A 24,655-nucleotide genomic window follows, 5' to 3' on the forward strand; every position below is an offset into this window, starting at 1 on the left:
TTCTCTCTTCTCACATCTAGACGTTGAACCACATGCTATTTTAAGCTAAACAATCAGAGCTCAGGGTGCCGCCCAAAGTGCTGCTATAACCAATCAGAATTTTTCTTTTCTCAACGATAACGATCATCGTTTTTATGATTGATCATCGCTGTCATGGCCGAGTACTCGAGCACTCAATAACCATAATCCAGTACATCAAAAGCGGAGCTAAAATCCAATAATACTGCTCCTACTAAATTAATATCATCAATCTGTACTAAACAATCATCTGTTATCTGTGTTAATACTGTTCCTATTGAATGTCCTACTCGATATGCATTCTGAAAATCAGAGAACAAATTATTCTCCTTAAAGAAGAATTGAATTTGTTCACAAACTACTGTTTTAAATACTTTACTAAGTTTCAATGGGTAGGTTTAGGTGTAGGGGCGATAGAAAATAAGATTTGTACAGTATAAAAACCATTACATCTATAGAATGTCCCCACAATTCACAAAAACAAACATTTACATTTGTGTGTGTGTGTGTGTGTGCGTGCGTGCGTGCGCATGTGCGTGTGTGTGTCACTAAACGCAGCACATTAATACAGAATGGTAATTAAACAGCTGTACTGCACACCAGTATTCAGACAGACCATGGTGTGTGTGTATTGTAGGAGCTAGGGACAACGTATGATGACACGTGTAACGGTGTAGTAGTGGTGTCCCATTTCTTAGGGGAATGTTTTCACTATCCCTTGACACTCTGTTTCAAGAGGGTAGGGGTAGGTGAAGAGGTATAAAATAGAATTGAGATTGGGCCTTAAACTTTTGGAGGGAAAGTTTGAGATTCTTTGTCTTCAAACATAGTATTTTGCATATGTAACTGGAGTGGGTGCAACATATAATATGCACTCTCATTTACATCATCAAAATATGAATTCATAGAAATCAAACGTGGTATACTGTAGGTGAAGTTACATTAACTAGTGGTTCTATCATAAGCGTGCACAAAACAGTATACCATAAAAAAGACAATATACAAGATTAGTAATAATGCACACAATGACCTGAGGGATGTGAATGTTCATTCCTAGAAAGGTTTGTTCATTAATTAATGGAGTCATTTTCTATAGACAGTATGTTTCTGTTTCAGAGGGAATTAAATAAGAGGGAAACTGTCTACAAGTCAAGTTTTTCTGATACTGTGATAACCAGAGGCCTGTTCTGTCCTTTTGGGGTTATTTGCTTTTCAGGGGAAGGGTCCATAGACTTAGGCTTGTTGGTTGAGTTAGGGATGTTAGGAATTATTTGTGTGTCTGATTTGTCCAGTTGTTACGATTTTCAAGATGTTCTTGAGATTATGAGATTATTAAATTGTAAAGAGTGTAAGGCAGGTGTTTATTTATTTATGAATAACTACATTGAATATTTATTATATAAAAAAATGCATACTGCAGAATGATTTATAATGAATTTCACTCAACAGACAATAAAGTTATGTTTTTTTATTGCAGGTAAGCAAAACAGCACACTGTAGCAGGAATGCATGCTTAGTCAAAACAGCACATGCTCAGCCTGCCAAGTCTTGCCTCAAGCAGTTATTCAGCTGCTGTCAAGCATGTAGAGAGATGCAATCAGATTGAGTAAATTTCAGAAAATATTAAATTACATTGTTTAACCATGTTTTTACGGACAATTTAAAGTATGCAACAGAAAGCTGAATTCGGTGCAAGGAATAAGGCGAAGGAAGACCCTAACCCTAATCTTTACATTTAATATTTAAAAATCAATGCTTATGCACTGTAAAAAAAAAAACCAAAAAAAAAAAACATTGAACCAACTTAAAAGTTCAAGGCAACCATCTTCAGCAGATTTTTGAGTTTTCTCAACTTACTTTTTAGGAAATTTCTCAACTTTTTGTTTCTATAAACTTAAAACAAGAAGTTGAGAAAACTCACAAATCTGCTGAAACTGGTTTCCCTAAACTTTTAATTTTCCCCAACTTTTTTTTTTTTTTTTTTTTTTTGACAGCTAAAATGGGAGAGTCTTTATTTTGAATTTCAGTGAAAAAAATTAAATAAAAAATCTTTTAAACGTAACAGTATTTTTTTCAGGTGTTTTCAAATCAAGACGTGTTTTAATATAATAAAATACACTAATGTTGCTCAAGCTTATGTTTTGTACCAAAGGTGAATATTTATTATACTAGAATAACTGTACTTTGTGTGTGTGTGTGTGTGTGTGTGCGGTCTAGGTATTCCCTACATTGTGGTGACCAGATGTCCCTTCAAGGATAGTAAAACCTGAAAATCTGAAAAAGTTGTGGTGACAAGTTTAGTCCCCATGATTTAATTAAGTTTGTTTGTAAATGTAGAAAAACATTTTCTGTAAGGGCTGGTTTAGGGGTTGGGTATTAGGGTTAGAATATGAAGTTTGTACATTATACAAATCATTGTTTAAAGAGTCTTCATAAGACAAAAAAACCCATATGTGTGTGTGTGTGTGTGTGTGTGTGCCCCTGTGATGGCCTTGTGTAGGCTACAGCAAGTGGGTCTGTGTTGCATAATGTGTTTCACCCACACTCTGGCCTGCTGAGGTGTACAGTCAGAACAATCTCTCTGCTTTCCTCTCATGTACTCCCACTCTCTCATCTCATGAAGGATCTGGTCGTGGCTCCTGCTGTGTATGTTAGTTTGAATGTGTGGTCTTAACTCTGCCTTGACAATGTGTTTTACACAAACTCTAGCACTCCAAGAAGATGTGCATTTCACTACCAATCTGTGTGAAGAGTTTTCTTATTTAAAATATTCTTTGTGGCACTTTTGCTTTCATACTATGCCTTATCTTGTTGGTTAACATGTCTCTTTTAACAGACTAACACCAGGATGAATATCCATCTACGTTTTGTGTTTGGCATTTCTTTCTTTTAACCAGACAAAACAGCTCCAGGTGAAATTTTGATGCCAGTATATTGCTACTGCTGAGGGATGGATATCGCTATTTATCCATCCTAAAGAGCTCATTAACAGTTAAATCCTAGACATTTCAGTCTTTTATTTCATACAGTCTGTGTTGGCAGTTAGTTAACACACAAGACCTTTTTTACTATCCATACATTCTTATATAAACGGCAATATAAAGATACTGTAAAAGCATGTATGCAAAAGTTGCACTGCTCAGGTGAACTTCATTGGTTGGCTGTTTCCATGCCAATAAGCAATGTTTCCATGGCAATCATAACCACTGGTTTGACTGCTTTTTAAGAGATCAAACAGGGTGAGTGAGGTATTGTGTATTTTGGTCTTGCTTTGCTGTGTATTTCCTGGAGAAAGCAAGAATGAATATATATATATGAATAATTAAGTACTTAGTATTAGCCGTTGTACTTACATGAAACAGATGTACTTATCATGTAACTTGTTATGGAACAGCCTGTAATTACAGTTTGTAATTATGAAGATGTAATAGGCAGCTACTGTTACACAACTACTTGTACACTTAAGTACACAATCTTGATACACTTTATTTTACGTAGCTTATGCCTGTGTAATATTCTGTAATTGTAATGTAATTAGAAATGTATTTTAGCTGTGTACTGGTGGGTTAAATCAAACTAAGCTGCAGCTGGATGTGGTGTACAGTATAGATACACATGAAGTACACTCGATACACTTTATTTTAAGTAGCTTATGTCTGTGCAGTTACATTTATAATTACGTTGTATAAAGTCTGCAACACATATGTAACAATCTTTTGGTTACATAAGTAGCTGTGTAACAGACTCGGTCTGTTACATGTGTAACAGTAGCTGCCTATTACTAGGGATGTGTGGGTCTAGTCGACTAGTTGACTAAACGGTACAGCTCCTGCTAGTCGACACTGAAAACAATAGTCGATTACACGAGAGAAAATGAAGATGATTTTTTTTATCATTCAAATTACCATAATTTTAATGTTACATTTTAAACATTTTAAATAACAAGTTAAAATAAAACTTTTAAAAAAGTATTTGAAAATTTGAATATATACATATTTTTAAAAGCGTATCTGGGCGGAAACTACAGGGTGGGCCATTTATATGGATACACCGTAATAACATGGGAATGGTTGGTGTCACATGGCCCTCTCCTATTGAAAAAAACAAACGTTGTATCCAAGATGGCCGACTTCTAAATGGCCACCATGGTCACCACCCATCTTGAGGAGTTTGCCCCCTCACATATACTAATGTGCCACAAACAGGACTTTAATATCACCAACCATTCCCATGTTATTACAGTGTATCCATATAAATGGCCCACCCTGTACATTTTTACCTCAGACCTCGCATGCGTTTTCTTCATGTCAGTTTGCGGCAAGCTCAAAAGTGACCACGCAAAAGATGAGTACTTACCAGCAAGGTGTGGGATTCTTTTGAATTAACGTTAGAAGGAAATGGAAAAGTTGTGTGTAATCTGTATAATGTCAGATTGACTTAGAATAACTTTACTGAAGCGATGCGTAATCATATTCAATACAGGCACGTATGCGTTAGCTTGGAGGCTAGCCAAAGCCAGCAAATCTCAATCATGTCATACACTACAACCTGCCGTTGCGGTCCGCCATCCCATCCGCGCCGTCCATTCCTTCGGTGGTAGTGCGGAATTTCCAGGCTCTTTTCGAAACTGTCTGCTTGCTTGTAGTTATCTCTCTGCGTGCCTGTGACTTCAGTTCCTGCCGAGCGCTTTTATTTTCAAGTGCAGAATTCCCTCTAGTCCCGTCTTTCGCCAGACCATGTTAACATGTTAAATACACTGAACAAATGCTCATTTTCTGAGTAAGTAAAACCAGGATTGTTTTGTTTTTAGACAATATAGCCAACATGAAGTAGGCATTTTTAAAAGCCGTTTTAATGCTATTCCTTGATAAACTTTCCTATTGTTTTTGACTTGTGTTTTAATGTGTTGGCTAACGTTATATGAAGATGAAGAATTCTGTCAGTCTATTGATTGATTTTCCATTACTACATTGCTCCAGCCAATCTGAATAAATAAGCTATGCACTGGTTTGTTGAGTGTATGCTCTTCCTTTTTTTCTGAAAAACAGAATCAGCTTTATTCGCCAAGTGTGCGCAAACACATGAGGAATTTCTTATGGTTTTTAAGAAGCTCTTGGTACATGCATGCATGCATACATACATGCATATCTGACATGAGAACAGAAACATTTAAATAAGACTTAACAATAATAATAATAATGTGTAAGAATCTGGAACAGAAGATTTATGTACAGATTTGTGCCTCATTTACTCTATATATACAGCTATTTAGAAAAATATGTATATATATTTACAAAGTACTAGGGAGAGAGTCAATAATTAGAGATGGGGAATGAATTACAGGCATGAATTACAGAACACAGGAGGAGATGGTATGGGGGAAAAAACTGTGCACAGAGATCTGTACCGTCTGCCTGAGGGGAGAAGCGCAAACAGGTCGTTTCCAGGGTGAGAAGGGTCTGTGATGATATTGCCTGCCCGTTTCTTCACTCTGGAGAAGTCCTGAAGCCTGGGCAGGTGGACACCAATGATCCTTTCTGCTGACCTAACAGTCCCCTGCAGTCTTCTTATATCTAATTTGTTGGCTGACCCAAACCATACAGTTATAGTAGAGCATAGGACAGACTCAATAACAGCAGAGTAAAACTGTGTCGTGTGCGCCTGTGGCAGTTTGAACTTTTTCAGTTGACGAAGAAAGTACAATCTCTGATGAGCCTTTTTCATGATGTTGAGTCGATGTGAATATCCCACTTCAGGTCCTGGGAGATGGTGACGCCCAGGAACCTGAATGACTCCACTACAGTCACAGTTCATGATGGTGAGTGGGGGGAGAGCAGGGGGGTTTCTCCTGAAGTCTACTATCATCTCTACAGTTTTGAGCGTGTTGAGCTCCAGGTTATTGTGACTGCACCAGACAGTCTGATCAACCTCCTGTCTGTAAGCAGACTCGTCACCGTCCTGAATGAGGCCGATGACTGCAGTGTCATCTGCAAACTTCAGAAGTTTGACAGAGGGGTCTTTAGAGGTGCAGTCATTCGTGTAGAGGGAGAAGAGCAGTGGGGAGAGAACACAGCCCTGAGGAGCTCGAGTGCTGATGGTGCAGGTGTTGGATGTGAGTTTTCCCAGCCTCACTAGCTGCTGCCTGCCTGTCAGGAAGCTGGTGATCCACTGACAGACGGAGGTGGGGACGGAGAGCTGTGTCAGTTTATTCTGAAGGGTGTCCGGGATGATGGTGTTGAAGGCGGAGCTGGTTTGTCCAGATGTTGGAGGATGAAGTGCAGTCCCATGTTGACTGCATCATCCACAGACCTGTTTGCTCAGTAAGCAAACTGCAGGGGGTCCAGCAAGGGTCCAGTAAAGTCCTTCAGGTGGGCCAACACGAGCCTCTCAAATGTCTTCATCACCACAGACGTTAAAGTAACAGGTCTGTAGTTATTAAGTGCTGTGATTTTTGGTTTCTTGGGTACAGGGATGATGGTGGAGCGTTTGAAGCAGGAGGGGATTTCACACAGCTCCAGTGATCTGTTGAAGATCAGTGTGAAAAAGGATGATAGCTGGACAGCACAGGCTTTGAGGCAGGCAGGAGAGGGCCACCGTCTGGGCCTTTGGCTTACCTTATCTTCTGTTTCCACTCCAATCAGTAAGTTTGAAACAGGCCTATAAATCCTGCTCTACTTCAACAGTCCATCTCTTAACAGTTTTTACTACAGGTTTAGCAGATTTAAGTTTCTGCCTGTAGGCTGGTTGAAGATGAACCAAACAGTGATCAGAGAGTCCCAGTGCTGCACGGGGGACAAAGTGATACGCATCCTTTAAAACAGTGTAGAAATGGTCCAGTATATTGCTGTCCCTGGTGGGGCACGTGATGTGTTGTCTGTATTTAGGCAGTTCGCGGGTGAGATTAGCTTTATTAAAATCACAGAGAATGATAATGAAAGAGTCCAGGTAACGCTGCTCTGTGTGTCTGATTTGGTCGGCCAACAGTTCTAGCGCGGCGCTCACACGCGCGTCAGGAGGAATGTACACACTCACCAGAATAAAAGAGGAAAACTCACGCTGCGAATAAAAAGGCTTGCAGTTACTAAAGAGAACTGGCAGGTTTGGGCAGCACATCTTCTTTAAAACTGTCACATCTGTACACCAGCCTTCATTGATATAAAAACATAATCCACCGCCTCTCGTTTTCCCCGATGACTCGGTGATGCGGTCTGCTCTGAACAGCTGGAAGCCCGTTAGATGAAGCGCGCTGTCCGAGATAGATCCGTTCAGCCAGGTTTCCGTGAAACAAAGCGCATTAGAGTTTAAAAAGTCCTTTTTTGTGCAGGTGAGGAGTTGTAGTTTGTCTGATTTATTTCCAAGGGAGCGGAGATTCGCCAGGTGAATACTTGGCAGCGGAGTCCTTAAACCGCACTGTCTGGATTTCACGAGCGCACCAGCGCACTTCCTTCGCTTGCGTCACCTGGAGCGCTTGTATAGGAATACAGCTCCTCTAACTAAAATGTCCAGTAAAGTGTCCGAATGTTCAAGCATTATCTGGTGTGCTATTTCTTATGTCCAAGAGTTCGTTTCTAGCGAAGCTGATCGGAAAAAACATTGCTTAAGACAGGACAAACAAACAAAAACAGAAAAAGTACCAAGGAGCAACAAACCGAAGCGGCCATGTTCGGCGCCAGTCAGTCAGTCAGTCAAATTAAATGATATTAACGCGAAGCAAGCATACGGCATAACTGTGACCTATTTTTAGCAGAATTAATTGAGGGATTTGACAGTGTGACTCAAAGATTAAGTATTTCAAGTGTAGGCTGTTATATAGACACGCAGTTTTCTTCTTTTGCCACTTTTTGGGGGTTTCTAGATTTTAGACTAGTCGATTAGTCGGATACAAAACTTGCATTTAAACGACAGTCAAATTAGTCTACATCTAATAATTACATCTACATAATTACAAACTATAAGTACAGGCTGTTCCATAACTTAGTTACATGGTAAGTACAATTTGTTTCATGTAAGTATAACGGCTAGTACTAAATACTTAACTAGGTAGTTACTCTGTATTATGGACACCTTTAAATAAAGTGTTATCAAATTTTTTTACAGTACACTGTAAAAAATGTCAAGCTGTTTCAACTAATTATTATTTATCATTTTATAATTATAATATATATATACACTGTAAAAAATCCAATTAACTAAATGTTGGAAGGGCAAAAATATTTAAGTTGAGCTCATTTTATAGCTTGGCCTTAGTTGAGAGGACATATTATATTAAAGGTGACATCATGAAAATCTGACTTTTCCAGGTTTTAAGTGCTATAATCAGGTCTGCAGTGCATCTACCAACCAAGGAAACGTGAAAAAGATTAACCCAGTAACTTTGTTTTAGTAAGACTTTTTTTGGCTGCACAGACAAGCACAGAATACTATTTAGTCCCAGCCTCAGAGGACACGAGAGAGCAGTGGATTTATTGATTTATTTACTGTATGCTGCTGCCACACAGATCTAAAATAATCATGCGATTTATTTCCCAGCTGTTTACCTTCACAGACATAACTGACTGTTTTTGTAACTCATGTGTTTTTAATGTAAACTTGTGTGTGAATGAGAGCTTAGTTTACTCACATGCTGTGACAGCAGCTTTCTGTCCGTGTGCTTCGGATGTGTGAGCTCAGAAATCCGTATATCAGAAGTTTAAACTCATATGGTTTAAAACGCATGATTTCAGCACGATAAACATGATAATCAGAAACAAAACCGATGTTTTTAGCAGGTACGAGCTGAAATGGCGCAGCTCTATTCTGGAAAGGGGGTGGGAGCAGCAGCTCATTTAGATTTAAAGAAACAGGCACGAAAATCAGAGTGTTTCTGCTTCCACTCAAAATAGGCATTTTCAAAATCATATAATAAATGATCTGTGGGGTATTTTGAGCTGTAACTTCACAGACACATTCTGGGGACACCAGAGACTTTTATTACATATTGTAAAAAGGGGCATAATATATCTCCTTTAAGTCTACACAAATATATTTGAAAAACATTGAATGAACGGTTACTTTCAAATCCAGTCAACAATTAGCTATGCTAATGTTGACTAAACTAATAAAAACAAATCCAGCCAACACCGGGATCATTCTGCACGCGCCTGGCCTGAGTGACTCCGCGGGAGAAACAGCGCCGCCATCTTGTCATGTTCACACGTCAGGTAAGTGCCACTAAATAAATTTAATTTTTTAGACTAAATTTATTGACAAAAACGTACAGCATATCCAATGATTTTGAGTGGATATTTAGAAGTGTTTTGTAAGTCATGTGTCTGAAGAAACATGAATATTTAGGCTATGTTAAGTCAAGTGTATGTCAAGTTAATGCATCATGTAAGTTAAGTGGCACTGAAATTGTACTTAGACTGATTTTTTTCAATTTGTATATTAAAAAAAGGTGTAAACTTATTATTTAAATATTTATACAAAATAAATTATTTATACACAAACGTACCACATATATAAACATCGAATAATGTCTGAGGGAAATTAACTGTTTAAAGTGAAGGGAATGTGGTCTTTCTTCTTGTTTAATACATAAAACACTTAATGTCAAATGCTGTGTTACTAGAATGAAGTTTTTGTTTAATTTTGGCGTGTTGTATGATATTTTTGTGTTTCCGTGAAGTGAAAGATGGCATGAAGAGCTTGCGCGGTCTTTCTCTTTTATAAGCCATGCTTAATATGACAAAACGTGTAATGTAAGCCACAGTAATGGCTTATTTGTTGTTAACATGGGTGTATTGAATGGGTTTTTGCGTATGTAAACTCTTGCAATTGTCACGTGAAGTTAAAAGATGACATTAAACGTGACTAACCACCAGCCACGATGAAATCTCGCTTTTTCAAACGGGGCCAATTCCAAAAGGCGTTTCTGTTCTCATGACTGAAGGGGAGTTCGTCGTTCGGAACGAGAATAAACAACTGAATCCTTTCACAAGCCGCTATCAAAGCAGGGTACGTCTCAGCCAGTTCCCTAGGTAGTGAATCACTAGATCGTGCACACGAGTCCCTGAACTGGAAAAGAGACCATGGCTTAGTAAACACTGGGGCAATTGATCAATCAATTTGTAAAACGTCACCACTGGTATTTATCTACAACAGGCAGGAACGTTATATTTTGCTATTATTTTTGTTGTTTAAGGTAGACTTATAATATGAAATGTGCATGTTCTGTTACAAATCCTTGCAACTAATGAACAGTAAACATCAATGCTCCCTGTGTTGTGCAATGGATTGTGTGCCAAAAAAAAAATTATTGCAACTTCTATTTCATCTCAAATTTAATTAACTGATATTACATTTAAAATTATTTAAAAGGCATCATTTAATTTTTTTAGATAAATTGTACTTTTCTTTCTCCATCAGGGTGTGGCCAAAGGTTTCATTGGTGCTTTCTCATCATTGCAAGTTTTCAGATGCTGGCCAGTCAGTTCTTCCACCAAACACTGGCACGTGACCAGACCGCTCTACTGCAACTACATAGTGTGTGTACTTTTCAACACTAAGACTTAAGGTAATGTGTGTAAATGTTTAGAGTGTGTACTACAGTTAAAATGTGCTTTATTGTTCTTTATTGTGCCATCTACGCTAATATTAGACTGTCTCATTCTTATTCTGAGGTCCAGACTGTATCCTGATCAGATGGTCACTGCAGTCATCTGGATCCAGTCCGTATGCAGTCCAGATAGTGGATCAGCAGCTAGAGATGACCTCTACAGCCCTGAATGTCAGCGGAGACCAGGACAACTAGATGAGCCCCAGAGACAAATCCTCTCCGAAGACCTCGTTTCCTAGACGGCCATCAGGACAAGACCACAGTAACCAGACCAGTCCTCTGCACAATCTGACTTTGCAGCAGCCTGCAGTTAAACTGCTGGTTTCGTCTGGCAAGAGGAGAACGATGGAGTTTTGATTCCTTCAACACACGATTTTTCTGTTTAATATTGTAAAGCTGCTTTGACACAATCTATTTAGTAAAAAGCCCTTCTGTATATAAATACAGTGACTGGGCTTTACTTGACTCAGTTCAGTTGAACTGTAACACCTAGATAAATAATTTTTTTCTGGCTTCTGCCTCATTTTAAGGATGTAATTGTGAACTGTAGTAATATTTGTACATGTTTGTTTGCAAACATTTTGTTTAACTTGTTTAGTCCTTAAGTTCATTAAACAAATGTTTAAAATACATTTTGCAGTATTACAAATGTAATGTTTGACCACTGGAGCACTTTAAAGTGATAGTTCACCCAAAAATGTAAATGTGCTGTTATTTTACTGACCATCAGGCCATCCCAGATGCCAGTGACTTTTTTTTTTCTTCAATAGAACAGTAAAGATTTTTATCTGAAATTTTTCTGAAATGGTGACGCGTGAACTTGACAAGATGGCGGTGTTTCTCCCGCGAAGTCACTCAGGCGCGTGCATGTGCGGAATGATCCCAGTGTTGGCTGGATTTGTTTTTATTAGTTTAGTCAACATTAACATAGCTAATTGTTGACTGGATTTGAAAATAACTGTTCATTCAATGTTTTTCAAATATATTTGTGTAGACTTAATATAATATGTCCTCTCAACTAAGCCCAAGCAATAAAATTAGCTGAACTTAAATATTTTTACCCTTCCAACATTTTGTTAATTAGATTTTTTTACAGTATATATATATATATATATATATATATATATATATATATATATATATATATATATATATTCTTGCTTTCTCCAAGAAATACATATGCAACAGATGCTTTCTGCTAAAGGGCAAGTTTATGGCGAGCGACTCTGAAGAAGGCAGATTCACACCAGAAAGTGCTGTCTCTGGGGTCTCTTAAGTCTGCCTAATTGCTTCCTGCTGAAGCCTCTTCAACAGATGCTAATTGGACAATTCCACAAGACATCTGATATTGTTCTACCATCCTGATCACACAAACACATTTCCGTGTGTGTTAATAAATACATTTGTGAATTAAGGTTTAAAAATCTTTGTGACCAGTTTATATCCAGACGACATCATATTTGTATCCAAATGAGAGTGGATGGCTGAGGTGTCTTTTGCCTCATTTTCACGTTCATTTATATAATTCATTATTTTTATTTTCCCCCATTCTCTCATTGTTCAGATGTGAAAGCATGGTAACATGGACCGATTCTCCCTATTAACTAGTTGCTTATTAGCATGCCTATTAATAACATATTCTTTGTTTATTAGTACTTCTGCATGAACGTATTCTACATCCCTTAGCCTACCCAATACCTAAACTTAACAACTGCCTTACTAACTATAAGCTGCAACTTAGTTGTTTATTAAGGCAAGAGTTGTAGTTAATGGTTTGTTAATAGCTAGAATTGGACCTTAAAATAAATTGACTGAAAAATATATTATTGAACTGTTTATGAACTATAATTACCCCTAAAAATATTAATATTATCATTATTACTACTAGTATTGCTACTGCATATTACATTCAGATTCAACAACTCTCTGTTCTGAACAAACCTTTGGCATTTTTACCCTAAGTTAATTTTCTGACCCTGTTGGAAGTGAATGTGGAGTTTTAGAGTAGGGTGGAAATATTTTATTAAGTTGTTTTGCTACTAGGCAAGTGATTAATCAGCCTTAATTCCAGCTGTCTTCTGTTGCACAGTGAGTTCTGGATGAAAAGCAATCATTGAAAGTTTTGAAATTGCAGTGGTTGACCTGAATACCAGGAAGGGGAAACAACAGGACACATTTCTGACTGTTGTTGTTGCTGCCCTTCAGTAACTACTAGGACAAGCATTTTGCAAGATTTTCAGAGTGTGCAATTTATAAATTATTATTGTTGTGAATGAAGTTGCAATCATCCTGGATGTTTAATATTTCTGTTATTATTGCCTTTAATGCAGGTTATTTGAAATATCAATACACCACACTGTTACAGTAGTAGTGGTGCATGTAGAAATAAAAATACAGGATTTGATCTTGTTGCACAAAATATCAAAGTATTTGATAAATCTGTTTGTATGAGTTGCCAAGAAGCCTGCATAAGCTTTCAGTAGATTGCAGTGGCATGAGCTATTTTCATGAATTTACATGCTAAAGTAAATGGCATTAGGTGTAATTGAGGAAGCAATTTTAGAATTAACTGAGCTTTCCTATAGCTCAAATAGTAGAGCATGGCGCTAGCAACACCAAGGTTATAGGTTCGATTCCCAGGGAAAGCAAGAGCTGATAAAAAAAAAAATTTAAAAACTGTAACTTGAATGCAATATAAGTCGCTTTGGATAAAAGTGTCTGCTAAATGTAAAATGTAATTACATTCTGGTGAATAAGAAATAAAGAATGAATGTTTTAATATTGCTGTTGAATTGATTTGCAAACAAAGCGACTTCAGCAGTGGCCCTAGTGTAGAAGAACACAAAATATCATTACAGCCTGTCTCTGGAGACTAATATTTGGTAATTTGATATTGGACATTTTGACTAGAAGAGTGAGAAAACTAATTGGCTGTATGAAGGGGAAAGTTTTCTAAATAACATTTGATTTCCAAGATGACAGTAACAGAACCCAGTGTTCTGCTCTGTTACCATGGGGAAATCAGATCTCATTGTCTGTCTGTGACAGTATGTTACATCAGTCACAAGCCTGTGCTGCTGTTGCACGCTATTGTCTTGAGGCTGATTTCACACATGTAATTTTAGAAGCATGAGTGATCGCCAATGAAGAACACCAACAAATCAGACTATTGTTCTTAAACCAACACCTGGAAATTGAGGCAGCAATGTCAAAAGAAAACACTAGTTACAAGTAAAAGTAATCTTATTTTCAGTTTTGCAGTTTTGATTTCAGAATATAAAATGTTTCCTTTTAGTTTTTGGTAAAGTGGATTTGATCCATGGTGTATACTACTGGACAAATATCCTTAAATGGTCTTTTGACAAAGAATCAGAAGATATCATTTAATGTTTACATTACATTATCTTGTACTATATTGCTAAAAATTACATAACTATTAATAAAATGTCACAAACATATTTTTGCTTGGATCAGATTGCAGGAGCTGTTTGCCCTGCATTATATATATATATATATATATATATATATGTATATATATGTGTGTGTGTGTGTGTGTGTGTGTGTGTGTGTGTATATATATGTGTGTGTGTGTATATATTATATATATATATATATATATATATATATATATATATATATATATATATATATATATACACACACAGAGATGGGTAGTAACTGATTACATGTAATCTGGATTACGTAATCAGATTCCAAATATGAAGTACTTGTAATTAGAGTAAATTACATTTTAAAGTACTCGTAATCAGACTACAGTTACATTTTTATGGATTACATGATTACATATTATTCACACAATTGCAATACATTATTCATAAATTATTAATTCTCCCTAATTTCTCTTTTTCATCGTTTGCATTTTCCTTTCTAAAATAGCCTAGCGATTATATACATATTATATATGTATATATAGTCCAGTTTTGTGGACATTCACACAGAGACAGCATTTGAACACTGGATAAAAATCATTTCAGGTTTAAGAAGGGTTTCAACATTGCATCAACTACTGATGAACACATTCATTTTTATTTGAATTATTACTCTGTAGGTTTTTTTTAACCATGTGTTATTAATTAATTAAAATGCACATATTCACATTATTTCTTAGTTACATGTAATGCAGGCATTCCAAAACTTTTTGTCATCTATACCTTATTCACCGAATATATTTGCTTTAAGGTTTTAAAATAAATATTTCAATAATTAAGTATCACATTTGCATCTTCACGGTTTCTTTGATGTTGATTAATGATCACATGGCATGCAGGTAAATAAAAATATTTCATCTTTTTTAGTAATTGTTTTATTTAAAACAAAGACTATAGAAATACAAAGACGGTTCACTCCTATAGGCCTACTTATGAGTGGAAGAAAATGCAATCTATATATATAGGTTTTATAGACTCACGCATACATTGTACTATCGTAAACAAAAAAAGACCTTTTATATATGCAAAACTAATTTGAAACATGTTACAATGTACTCTCATATTACTTTTATTGTTTTATATGGAGCTTGAAAACATCATTGTGCCATAAGAAATTTAAATACAATGAATTGCCCATCATATTCAAACACTGTAGTCTGGAATTACAGTTTGGGAAAAAACAACTATGATTTTGTAGTCATATAGTATAGTATGTATGATTTTATAGTAGCTGTTATGATTCTGCAGCAATAGACTCACGTATGCTGTGAACTACAAAAGGATGTACTTTGTACCATAAAAAAAGGTTTTATATCTGAGAAACTAATTATTATTGTTTAGCATATTATTAAAATCTATTTTTGAACAGAGTAGGCTATTAATAATAAACATGTTCTAACCATACTTAGACTCGTAGCATTCATCATGTTACAGTGTACTCTCATATTACTTTTATTGTTTTATATAGAGCAAGAAAACATCACCGTGCCATAAGAAATTTAAATACAATGAATTGCCCATCATATTCAAACATTGTAGTCTAGAATTACAGTTTGGGGAAAAACAACTATGATTTTGTAGTCATATAGTCTATAGTATGTATGATTTTATAGTAGCTGTTATGATTCTGCAGCAATAGACTCACGTATGCTTTGTTCTACAAAAGGATGTACTTTGTACCATTAAAAAAGGATATTTTATATCTGAGAAACTAATTGTTATTGTTTAGCACGCTATTAAATCTACAAACCCGATTCCAAAAAAGTTGGCACACTGTACAAATTACGAATAAAAAAGGAATGCAATAATTTACAAATCTCATAAACTTATATTTTATTCACAATAGAATATACATAACATATCAAATGTTGAAAGTGAGACATTTTGAAATGTCATGCCAAATATTGGCTCATTTTGGATTTCATGAGAGCTACACATTCCAAAAAAGTTGGGACAGGTAGCAATAAGAGGCCGGAAAAGTTCAATGTACATGTAAGGAACAGCTGGATGACCAATTTGCAACTTATTAGGTCAATTGGCAACATGATTGGGTATAAAAAGAGCCTCTCAGAGTTAGGGATGGGTACCGAAACTCGGTATTAAATTGGTCTCGGGGCTAAATTATGAAAGACCGGAGTATCGATAAGCTCTGACGTTATCGGTACTTCTGTCGGTATTGGAGAAATTAAGAAAACACACATACATTTATTGTTGCTCTCTCTCTCTCTCTCTCTCTCTCTCTCTCTCTCTCTTTCTTTCTCTCTCTCTCTCTCTCTCTCTCTCTCTCTATATATATATATATATATATATATAGAATGTCGCTAGATGTTTTTATGTGCAATAATATTCAAACATTTGTCTATGATGTATTTTTGTTATGCGCAATTCAGAAGCCAGATCGCGCTCACGCGGAGGAGCTTCAGAACACGCAACATGAAAGTCCTGTTTAATTATGATAGAAGAGAGAACCAACTATTCAAACATCTGCTCACACTTTAGGCCTGTGGCTGTTATATTAAGCTAAGTATTTTTTTTTTTTTTCGATTTTGGCTTCCAAGTATTATAGCCGCATTTCTTCTAGCACAACTCCCTTCCCTTCATAGCGGCGCGGATTCGTTCCTCCGAACCAAAACTTGACATCTGAATCAGCTCAATCAGTGATTGTTATAAAATGCCGTCTTTACTGTTGCTACATTGCAGGACATATTTGATAGTAAAACGTTGAAAGTACAATCTGCGCAAGTGATGCTGTTCCCCAGGCTGAAATGTGTGAGCGCGTGTGCCTGCGCGGCGGCGTGCTCCAAAACGGACAAGCAAAGTACACTTTGAGCTTCGGGCGCGTCGAAATAACACAAAAATATGCCAAAAAATACACACACAATGTGTCAAAATGGCCGGTTATGAGAGTCTTCACTTTTATGTTTTAAGTGGACGAGAACAGTTGGGAGAAAATCCGATGCGTGTCAGTATATTGTCTTAAAGTGTCAGACTGGAGCTTGAGCCATCAATGTTAATCAAAGAACAAAATGCAAAGAGAAAATCACCCACAGCTCTTAATCTGAACAACGTTATAGCTTTAATAAACATAAATCTATCAGTACATACAGTGAAAACTATGCAGTGCTCATTTACATTTGATTACTTTTGTAACTATTACTTACCTGAACATTAATATTAGTAGACCTTCATGGAAAAATGAAAGCACTGTTTATTTCATTTCGTTTGTGTGTTTGTTTTATTGTATTTGTCAGTTTGTTTGACTTTGTTTCTTTATTCATGTTGTTACTGTATCTTATCTTATGTATATAAAACACTAAAAATACCCGCACACTGGTGCATTTACAAATTGATGAAGTGCAGGCATTTTTAGTGTTTTATATACATAAGATAAGATACTGTAAGAATATGAACAAAGAAACAAAGTAAAACAAAAAGTACCGATAAGAATACCGTTAAAGTACCGGATCGATAAGCAGTATCGGTAAGAGTAGTAATACCGTTAAAACCTTAACGATACCCATCCCTACTCAGAGTGGCAGTGTCTCTCAGAAGTCAAGATGGCAAGAGGATCACCAATTCCCCCAATGCTGCGGCGAAAAATAGTGGAGCAATATCAGAAAGGAGTTTCTCAGAGAAAAATTGCAAAGAGTTTGAAGTTATCATCATCTACAGTGCATTATATCATCCAAAGATTCAGAGAATCTGGAACAATCTCTGTGTGTAAGGGTCAAGGCCGGAAAACCATACTGGATGCCCGTGATCTTCGGGCCCTTAGACGGCACTGCATCACATACAGGAATGCTACTGTAATGGAAATCACAACATGGGCTCAGGAATACTTCCAGAAAATATTGTCGGTGAACACAATCCACCGTGCCATTCGCCGTTGCCGGCTAAAACTCTATAGGTTTTCTCTGGGCCAAGGCTTATTTAAAATGGAGTGTGGCAAAGTGGAAAACTGTTCTGTGGTCAGACGAATCAAAATTTGAAGTTCTTTTGGGAAAATTGGGACGCCATGTCATCCGGACTAAAGAGGACAAGGACAACCCAAGTTGTTATCAGCGCTCAATTCAGAAGCCTGCATCTCTGATGGTATGGGGTTGCATGAGTGCGTGTGGCATGGGCAGCTTACACATCTGGAAAGGCACATCAATGCTGAAAGGTATATCCAAGTTCTAGAACAACATATGCTTCCATCCAGACATTGTCTCTTTCAGGGAAGACCTTGCATTTTCCAACATCACAATGCCAGACCACATACTGCATCAATTACAACATCATGGCTGCGTAGGAGGAGGATCCGGGTACTGAAATGGCCAGCCTGCAGTCCAGATCTTTCACCCATAGAAAACATTTGGCACATCATAAAGAGGAAGATGCGACAAGACAGTTGAGCAACTAGAAGCCTGTATTAGACAAGAATGGGACAACATTCCTATTCCTTAACTTGAGCAACTTGTCTCCTCAGTCCCCAGACGTTTGCAGACTGTTATAAAAAGAAGAGGGGATGCCACACAGTGGTAAACATGGCCTTGTCCCAACTTTTTTGAGATGTGTTGATGCCATAAAATTTAAGATAAACTTATTTTTCCCTTAAAATGATACATTTTCTCAGTTTAAACATTTGATATGTCATCTATGTTGTATTCTGAATAAAATATTGAAATTTGAAACTTCCACATCATTGCATTCTGTTTTTAATTACAATTTGTACAGTGTCCCAACTTTTTTGGAATCGGGTTTGTATTTGTGAACATTAAACATTCTTCTAAACATTCTTAGATGCGTAGCATTTATCATGTTGTCGTTTGGGAAAAACCCAACTAAACACGTTCAAGTTTGTCACAATAACACGGTAACTAATGCAAAAAAGAAACATTACTTACTCATCAGATCTTCTCTTCTGGATCTTCAACTCTTGCTCTTATTTTTAGGGAAATCCAGCCTTTACTCAACGAGTCTTCTTCCAGAAACGAACAGTAGAGCAGCGATGATCTCTTCACGTTTTGTTTATGTTGGGCGTCTCCAAGCGCGCGCGGATCACTTGGTGATTTACATGTGAACACGAGGGGGCGGGATCGTATTAAAAATAATGAGTTAGACTGGACAGACTGAACATCGTGTCGGTTTCATACGGATTACTTTATCACAGAACGTTTGTTTTCGATTTTCGACACTTCAAGCTTTCTATAGAGATAACTCACAGGTTTCTGTGTTGAGTATTTGCTGAGTTACACTTCATTTTAGTGACGCGTTACTATAAACAGATCGCGGAGATGGAGAAGACAGAGAGCGAACCCTGTTGGTTTTCTTTTTTCCCCAAAACCACAAAGTTTTGTTGTAATCGTGAGTGTACACAAAAAAAAAATAGACACTTAACAGTTTCGATTGATGTATAACACTTATTTGTGTGACCAAAATCAACAAAGTATTTTTAATGTCTTTTGCACTGATCTTAAAAAAAATGAGTTGGTATCGCCGGCGATACAGCCGGCCCCAGAGGGTTAACCTCCTGTCTGTAAACAGACTCGTCACTCAACTTTTTTCAGTGTTGTGGACTGGTGCAAAGCAGTTTTTTTTATTTATGTATTTTTCAGATGAGAGGGGTCTGTGTGCAGGGGCACAAAAATGCAGTCACTGCTGGATGAGATTAGGCATGAGATGCCTTGCTTTAGGGTAGAGCATCAGTGACCAAAGGGAGGTCCCCTGGAAGGATTTGAACTTTCTTTTTCCTATTTTTTCAGAGCTCACACCAGCAAGCCTTTCTCTACTCTCCACCTTATAAAAACTATATTACTGGATAAATTATCAGGGGCCAGTACACATTTTTACACAAAGCTGTCTTTCAGCACTTATAGTACAGATTTATTTATTATTCATGCAACAGGAGGCCAGGTGACACATTTTATTTAAAAAGCTTGCAGCAGAATTATAGTCTTTTGAAAGTAAAGATAATGATTGTTATCAAATGAGCTCTGACTAAACTATATATAAAAAATATATATACATACTAAAAAATATATTGATAAAAAGAAACCGAAATGTCAATGCAGTTTGGATGTTTTTAAAACATGTTTTACTAGGTGAACTAATAAATATATAATGTATAAACATATTGTTCATTGTTAAATTTAATTCACCTGCATTCATAATATCTTCATTATTTATTTATATTTATTTATACTCTTCATTAACTTAATATATACTATATCCATTGTTTATAATTATTAGTTTATACTGTAATATATTAGTATATAAAATAAAAAATGTATATTAGCATTAATCCAAGATTAATACATCCTGTAACGGTACTGTTATTGATGTTAGATATTGCATTAACTAATGTTAACGAAGAGACATAATTGAGTCAGCACAGTACAAATATTAATGAAATAACTCTAATAATATACACTCGTTCACATCCTTCTCTCCACTCTCTCAGGCAGAAGTCTCTAAACTCATCCTTTCCAGTCATCCTACTACCTGTCCGCTTGATCCTATTCCATCTCATCTACTTCAAGCCATTTATCCTGCAGTTGTACCTGCACTCACTCACATCGTTAACACATCCCTTCACACTGGACTTTTTCCCTCAGCATTTAAACAGGCTCGTATAACTCCACTTCTTAAAAAAAACCATTCTTAACCCAACTCTTTTAGGGAACTATAGACCGGTTTCCCTTCTTCCTTTCATTGCAAAAACGAGTTGTGTTCAACCAAGTCTCTGTCTTTCTCACACAGAACAACCTCCTGGACAGTAACCAATCTGGCTTCAGAAGTGGACATTCGACCGAAACTGCCTTGCTTTCTGTTGTTGAAGCCCTACGTCTTGCAAGAGCGGCTTCCAAATCTTCATTACTTATCTTGCTGGATCTGTCTGCTGCTTTTTATATGGTCAACCATCAGATCCTCTTGTCAACCCTATTGAGAAAGGGCATCTCAGGAACCGCACTCCAGTGGTTTGAGTCTTACCTCTCTGATAGGTCCTTCAAAGTATCTTGGAGAGGTGAGGTATATACTGGGGTGCCTCAGGACTCAGTTCTTGGATCACTTCTCTTTTCTGTCTACATGGCATCACTAGGTTCTGTCATTCAGAAACATGGCTTTTCATATCACTGCTATGCTGATGACACTCAACTCTACCTCTCATTCCATCCTGATGATCCGAAGATAGCTGCTCGCATCTCAGCGTGTCTAACAGACATTTCTTGCTGGATGATGGACCATCACCTTCAACCCAAACTAGCTAAGACAACTGCTTGTAGTTTCAGCTAACCCATCGCTTCATCACAATCTCACCTTCCAGTTAGGCTCATCTACCATTACTCCTTCAAAAACAGCCAGAAACCTTGGAGTTGTGATTGATGATAAGCTGAATTTCTCAGACGACATTGCTAAAACTGCCCGGTCCTGCAGATTTGCATTATACAATATTAAGAAGATCAGGCCCTTTCTCTCGGAACATGCAACACAGCTTGTTCAGGCTCTTGTTCTGTCCAGACTTGACTATTGCAATGCTCTCTTGGCAGGTCTTCCAGCCAATTCTATTAAACCTCTACAATTAATCCAAAATGCCACTGCAAGAATAATCTTTAATGAGCCGAAAAGAACGCACGTCACGCCTCTGTTCATCAATTTGCACTGGCTACCAATAGCTGCTCGCATTAAATTCAAGGCATTAATGTTTGCCTACAGAACCATGACTGGCTCTGCACCCCTTTACCTAAATTCATTACTTCAGACTTATGTGCCCTTTAGAAGCTTGCATTCTTCAAGTGAATGACACATTATTGTGCCATCCCAAAGACACAAAAACACTTAAACTGACTTTTTCATTAACTGTTCCCATCTGGTGGAATGACCTGCCCAACTCAATCCGAGCAGCCTTACCCATCTTCAAGAAACGGCTAAAAACTCATCTGTTCCATCCTTACTTGACCCTCTAACTCTAGCACTCTATTCTAATTTTATTTTATCTATATGTATTTTTATTTAAAAAATAAATTAATAATAATAATTATCTGTACTGTGTTAGGCTAACCAAGACTTGTAATAGCACTTGAACATTGTTGCTCTTTTGTTGGTTTTGATTGCTTCTTATGTCCTCATTTGTAAGTCGCTTTGGATAAAAGCGTCTGCTAAATGACTAAATAAATAAATAATAATAAAATAAATGCCTTTTGCAAATAACTGTATTTTGTATGTTTTCTCTAGTTTGTGGAGACATTCATGGGCAGTTCTTTGACTTGATGAAGCTCTTTGAGGTAGGAGGGTCTCCTGCCAGCACACGATACCTTTTCCTGGGTGATTATGTGGACAGAGGATATTTCAGTATTGAAGTAAGTCACTGCTATTATCTGAACACTAAATTGTATATGTCCTTTTATAATTCTAATCCCTTGGTTTTACTCTTGTGTTTCCAGTGTGTACTGTACCTATGGGCCTTAAAAATCCTTTATCCCAAGACACTGTTTTTGCTGCGTGGGAACCACGAATGTAGACATTTAACAGAGTATTTCACATTTAAACAGGAATGTAAGTATGACTGCCAACCACATTGTACAAAACAAACTGTTGCGTTTTGACGGATAAACAGCTTAAAGTAAACTATCACCCATAAGAAAATTAAAGAGGGCTGATTCTGGTGACAGATCATAATCACCCCTTTTTCTGGCATTTCTATTTAGACGTAAAGCCACTTCCTTGCTCAGTATTTGAAGTCAGAAATTTTATTGGCTCACCTTAATGTTTACAAAACTCTTTCAAAAAACTTTTTTTGGGGGTCGAAAAAGCTGTCACCTTATGTTAAAAGCTCTTTTTTTCTATTAGAAGTGTTTGGATGGCCTTTTTAGTGAGAGTGTGTGTTGATGTTTGGTTTAACTGATGCTCATTTTCTTTTCCCTGCTCCTCAATTGGTCATCATCCTCCATCCCTGACAGGTAGAATTAAATATTCAGAGCGGGTGTATGATGCGTGTATGGATGCCTTTGACTGTCTTCCCCTGGCAGCGCTGATGAACCAGCAGTTCTTGTGTGTGCACGGTGGATTGTCCCCCGAAATCACAAACCTTGATGACATCAGGAAAGTATGTACATAACGAAGTAGTGTCATTCCCCTATTTAATGAACCATTCTTTGATTTATTATTCCATTAACACCAGTGCTTTTTGTACGTGCAATGTATATGCTATGCAATTGATCATCAAAAAAGACATTCCTTCTTTTTGATCCACTTAAAAGGGACTGTAACAGTAAGTCTCCCATTATGCTATTTTAAAGGTTCCTGATTTTGTTTTGCCAGTCTACTACAACAGGTAGTATCTAAGCATCGATTCCAATGCATCCAAGGTCAAAAACACTTCCATTTTATCATAATATACATTGCACATCACCTCATTTCTCAAAGAGTCTAAAACAAGTAGGTCACAGATTCAGTCTCTCTAAAATACTCTTTTCTTTGAGGCTATCCTGCTCTGATTGGTCAGATGGCCCAGTCTGTTTTGATTGGTCTGCTGCTTACAGCATGCGTTACAATATCTGAATTTCAGCTGCGGAGGCTTCCTCAGTCCTCATCGAATGTAAACACTATAATATTAATAATGATGGCGTCGATTTTACCATATCAATTGATAATTGGAAGAGCTAGTTGATCAAACTGTACCTCCATCACAAGGACGACTGAGCAGGACGTTTCGCAGCCATAAGTTTTTACTCCATTTGTCATACATTACGTTGCAACTGTGTAATTCCAACAGTGTCCATCAACAACCCGATGTGTGTAGTTTTAATTTATTGAGGTGCACGTGTGGGTACTGTATCTTTAACTGTATCAATTATGGTTAATTCATTAGCCAAGCATTAACGTGAATGTCTGATGTAACATTAGAGTTTGTAAACCAAATTCTTGCTCCATCCTTTATCATAACTCATGGTAGTAAGAACGACAGACAACCTGCATTAATTGACACAATTTTAGGTAATAGTGGGCCCACAGCTGAAAAACAGAACTATTTTAGTAAGACAATAATAATGTAAGTTAGCCGGTTAGCCAGACACATACAGTTGTGCACAATATATAACACAAAACTACATAGAAAATATGTATATCTATATATACATATATTGGTCATTCTACAGAATCGGTCCAAAGTCAGAGTTGAAAACGTCTTGAAAAAATGTCTTTTTTCAAAAAAAATGTATGTAAATTGTATAATACAATGTAACCATTTCTAGTAATTGTGCAGTTAATTTTCATATTGTATTTTCAGAAAGTTTTGGAATATTTGTCCCCTCCCCAAATTTGTTACTACCGAAGGGTTATATTGGCATATTAAGATTTTGTTTACATCTACATTGTAAATATATTTTTCCTATTTTATTAAAATAAATTCAGAAGCAAATCAATATTTCAAGTGTGATTTATGAGATTTGTTGTATTTTGAATCCAAACTTTCTTTGTAAAAGGCAAAAAGTTGATCATACTGATTTCAAAGTTAAGGATTCATTAATCTGAATATACATTGAACCAAAAACTATCATAACATCTTAGTTGATAATTCAGTACTACATTTTTTACAAGACATCTCATGTTT

At 36.8% G+C, this 24,655-nt stretch overlaps 1 protein-coding gene across 4 annotated transcripts in view; it reads left to right on the forward strand.

Annotated features, from left to right (window-relative positions):
- LOC306872667 (protein phosphatase 3 catalytic subunit alpha-like) overlaps window positions 1-24,655 on the forward strand; it is a 200,140-nt gene that overhangs the window by 78,759 nt on the left and 96,726 nt on the right. For all 4 annotated transcript variants that reach the window (XM_079421340.1, XM_079421341.1, XM_079421342.1 and 1 more), the window contains exons 3-5: window positions 22,279-22,403; window positions 22,488-22,599; window positions 23,004-23,149. In XM_079421340.1, coding sequence (XP_079277466.1) covers window positions 22,279-22,403; window positions 22,488-22,599; window positions 23,004-23,149 — 383 coding nt within the window. The remainder of the gene's footprint in view (window positions 1-22,278; window positions 22,404-22,487; window positions 22,600-23,003; window positions 23,150-24,655) is intronic.

Source organism: Barbus barbus (genome assembly GCF_936440315.1).
Source record: "Barbus barbus genome assembly, chromosome: 1".
In the NCBI taxonomy this organism is placed as follows: domain Eukaryota; kingdom Metazoa; phylum Chordata; class Actinopteri; order Cypriniformes; family Cyprinidae; genus Barbus; species Barbus barbus.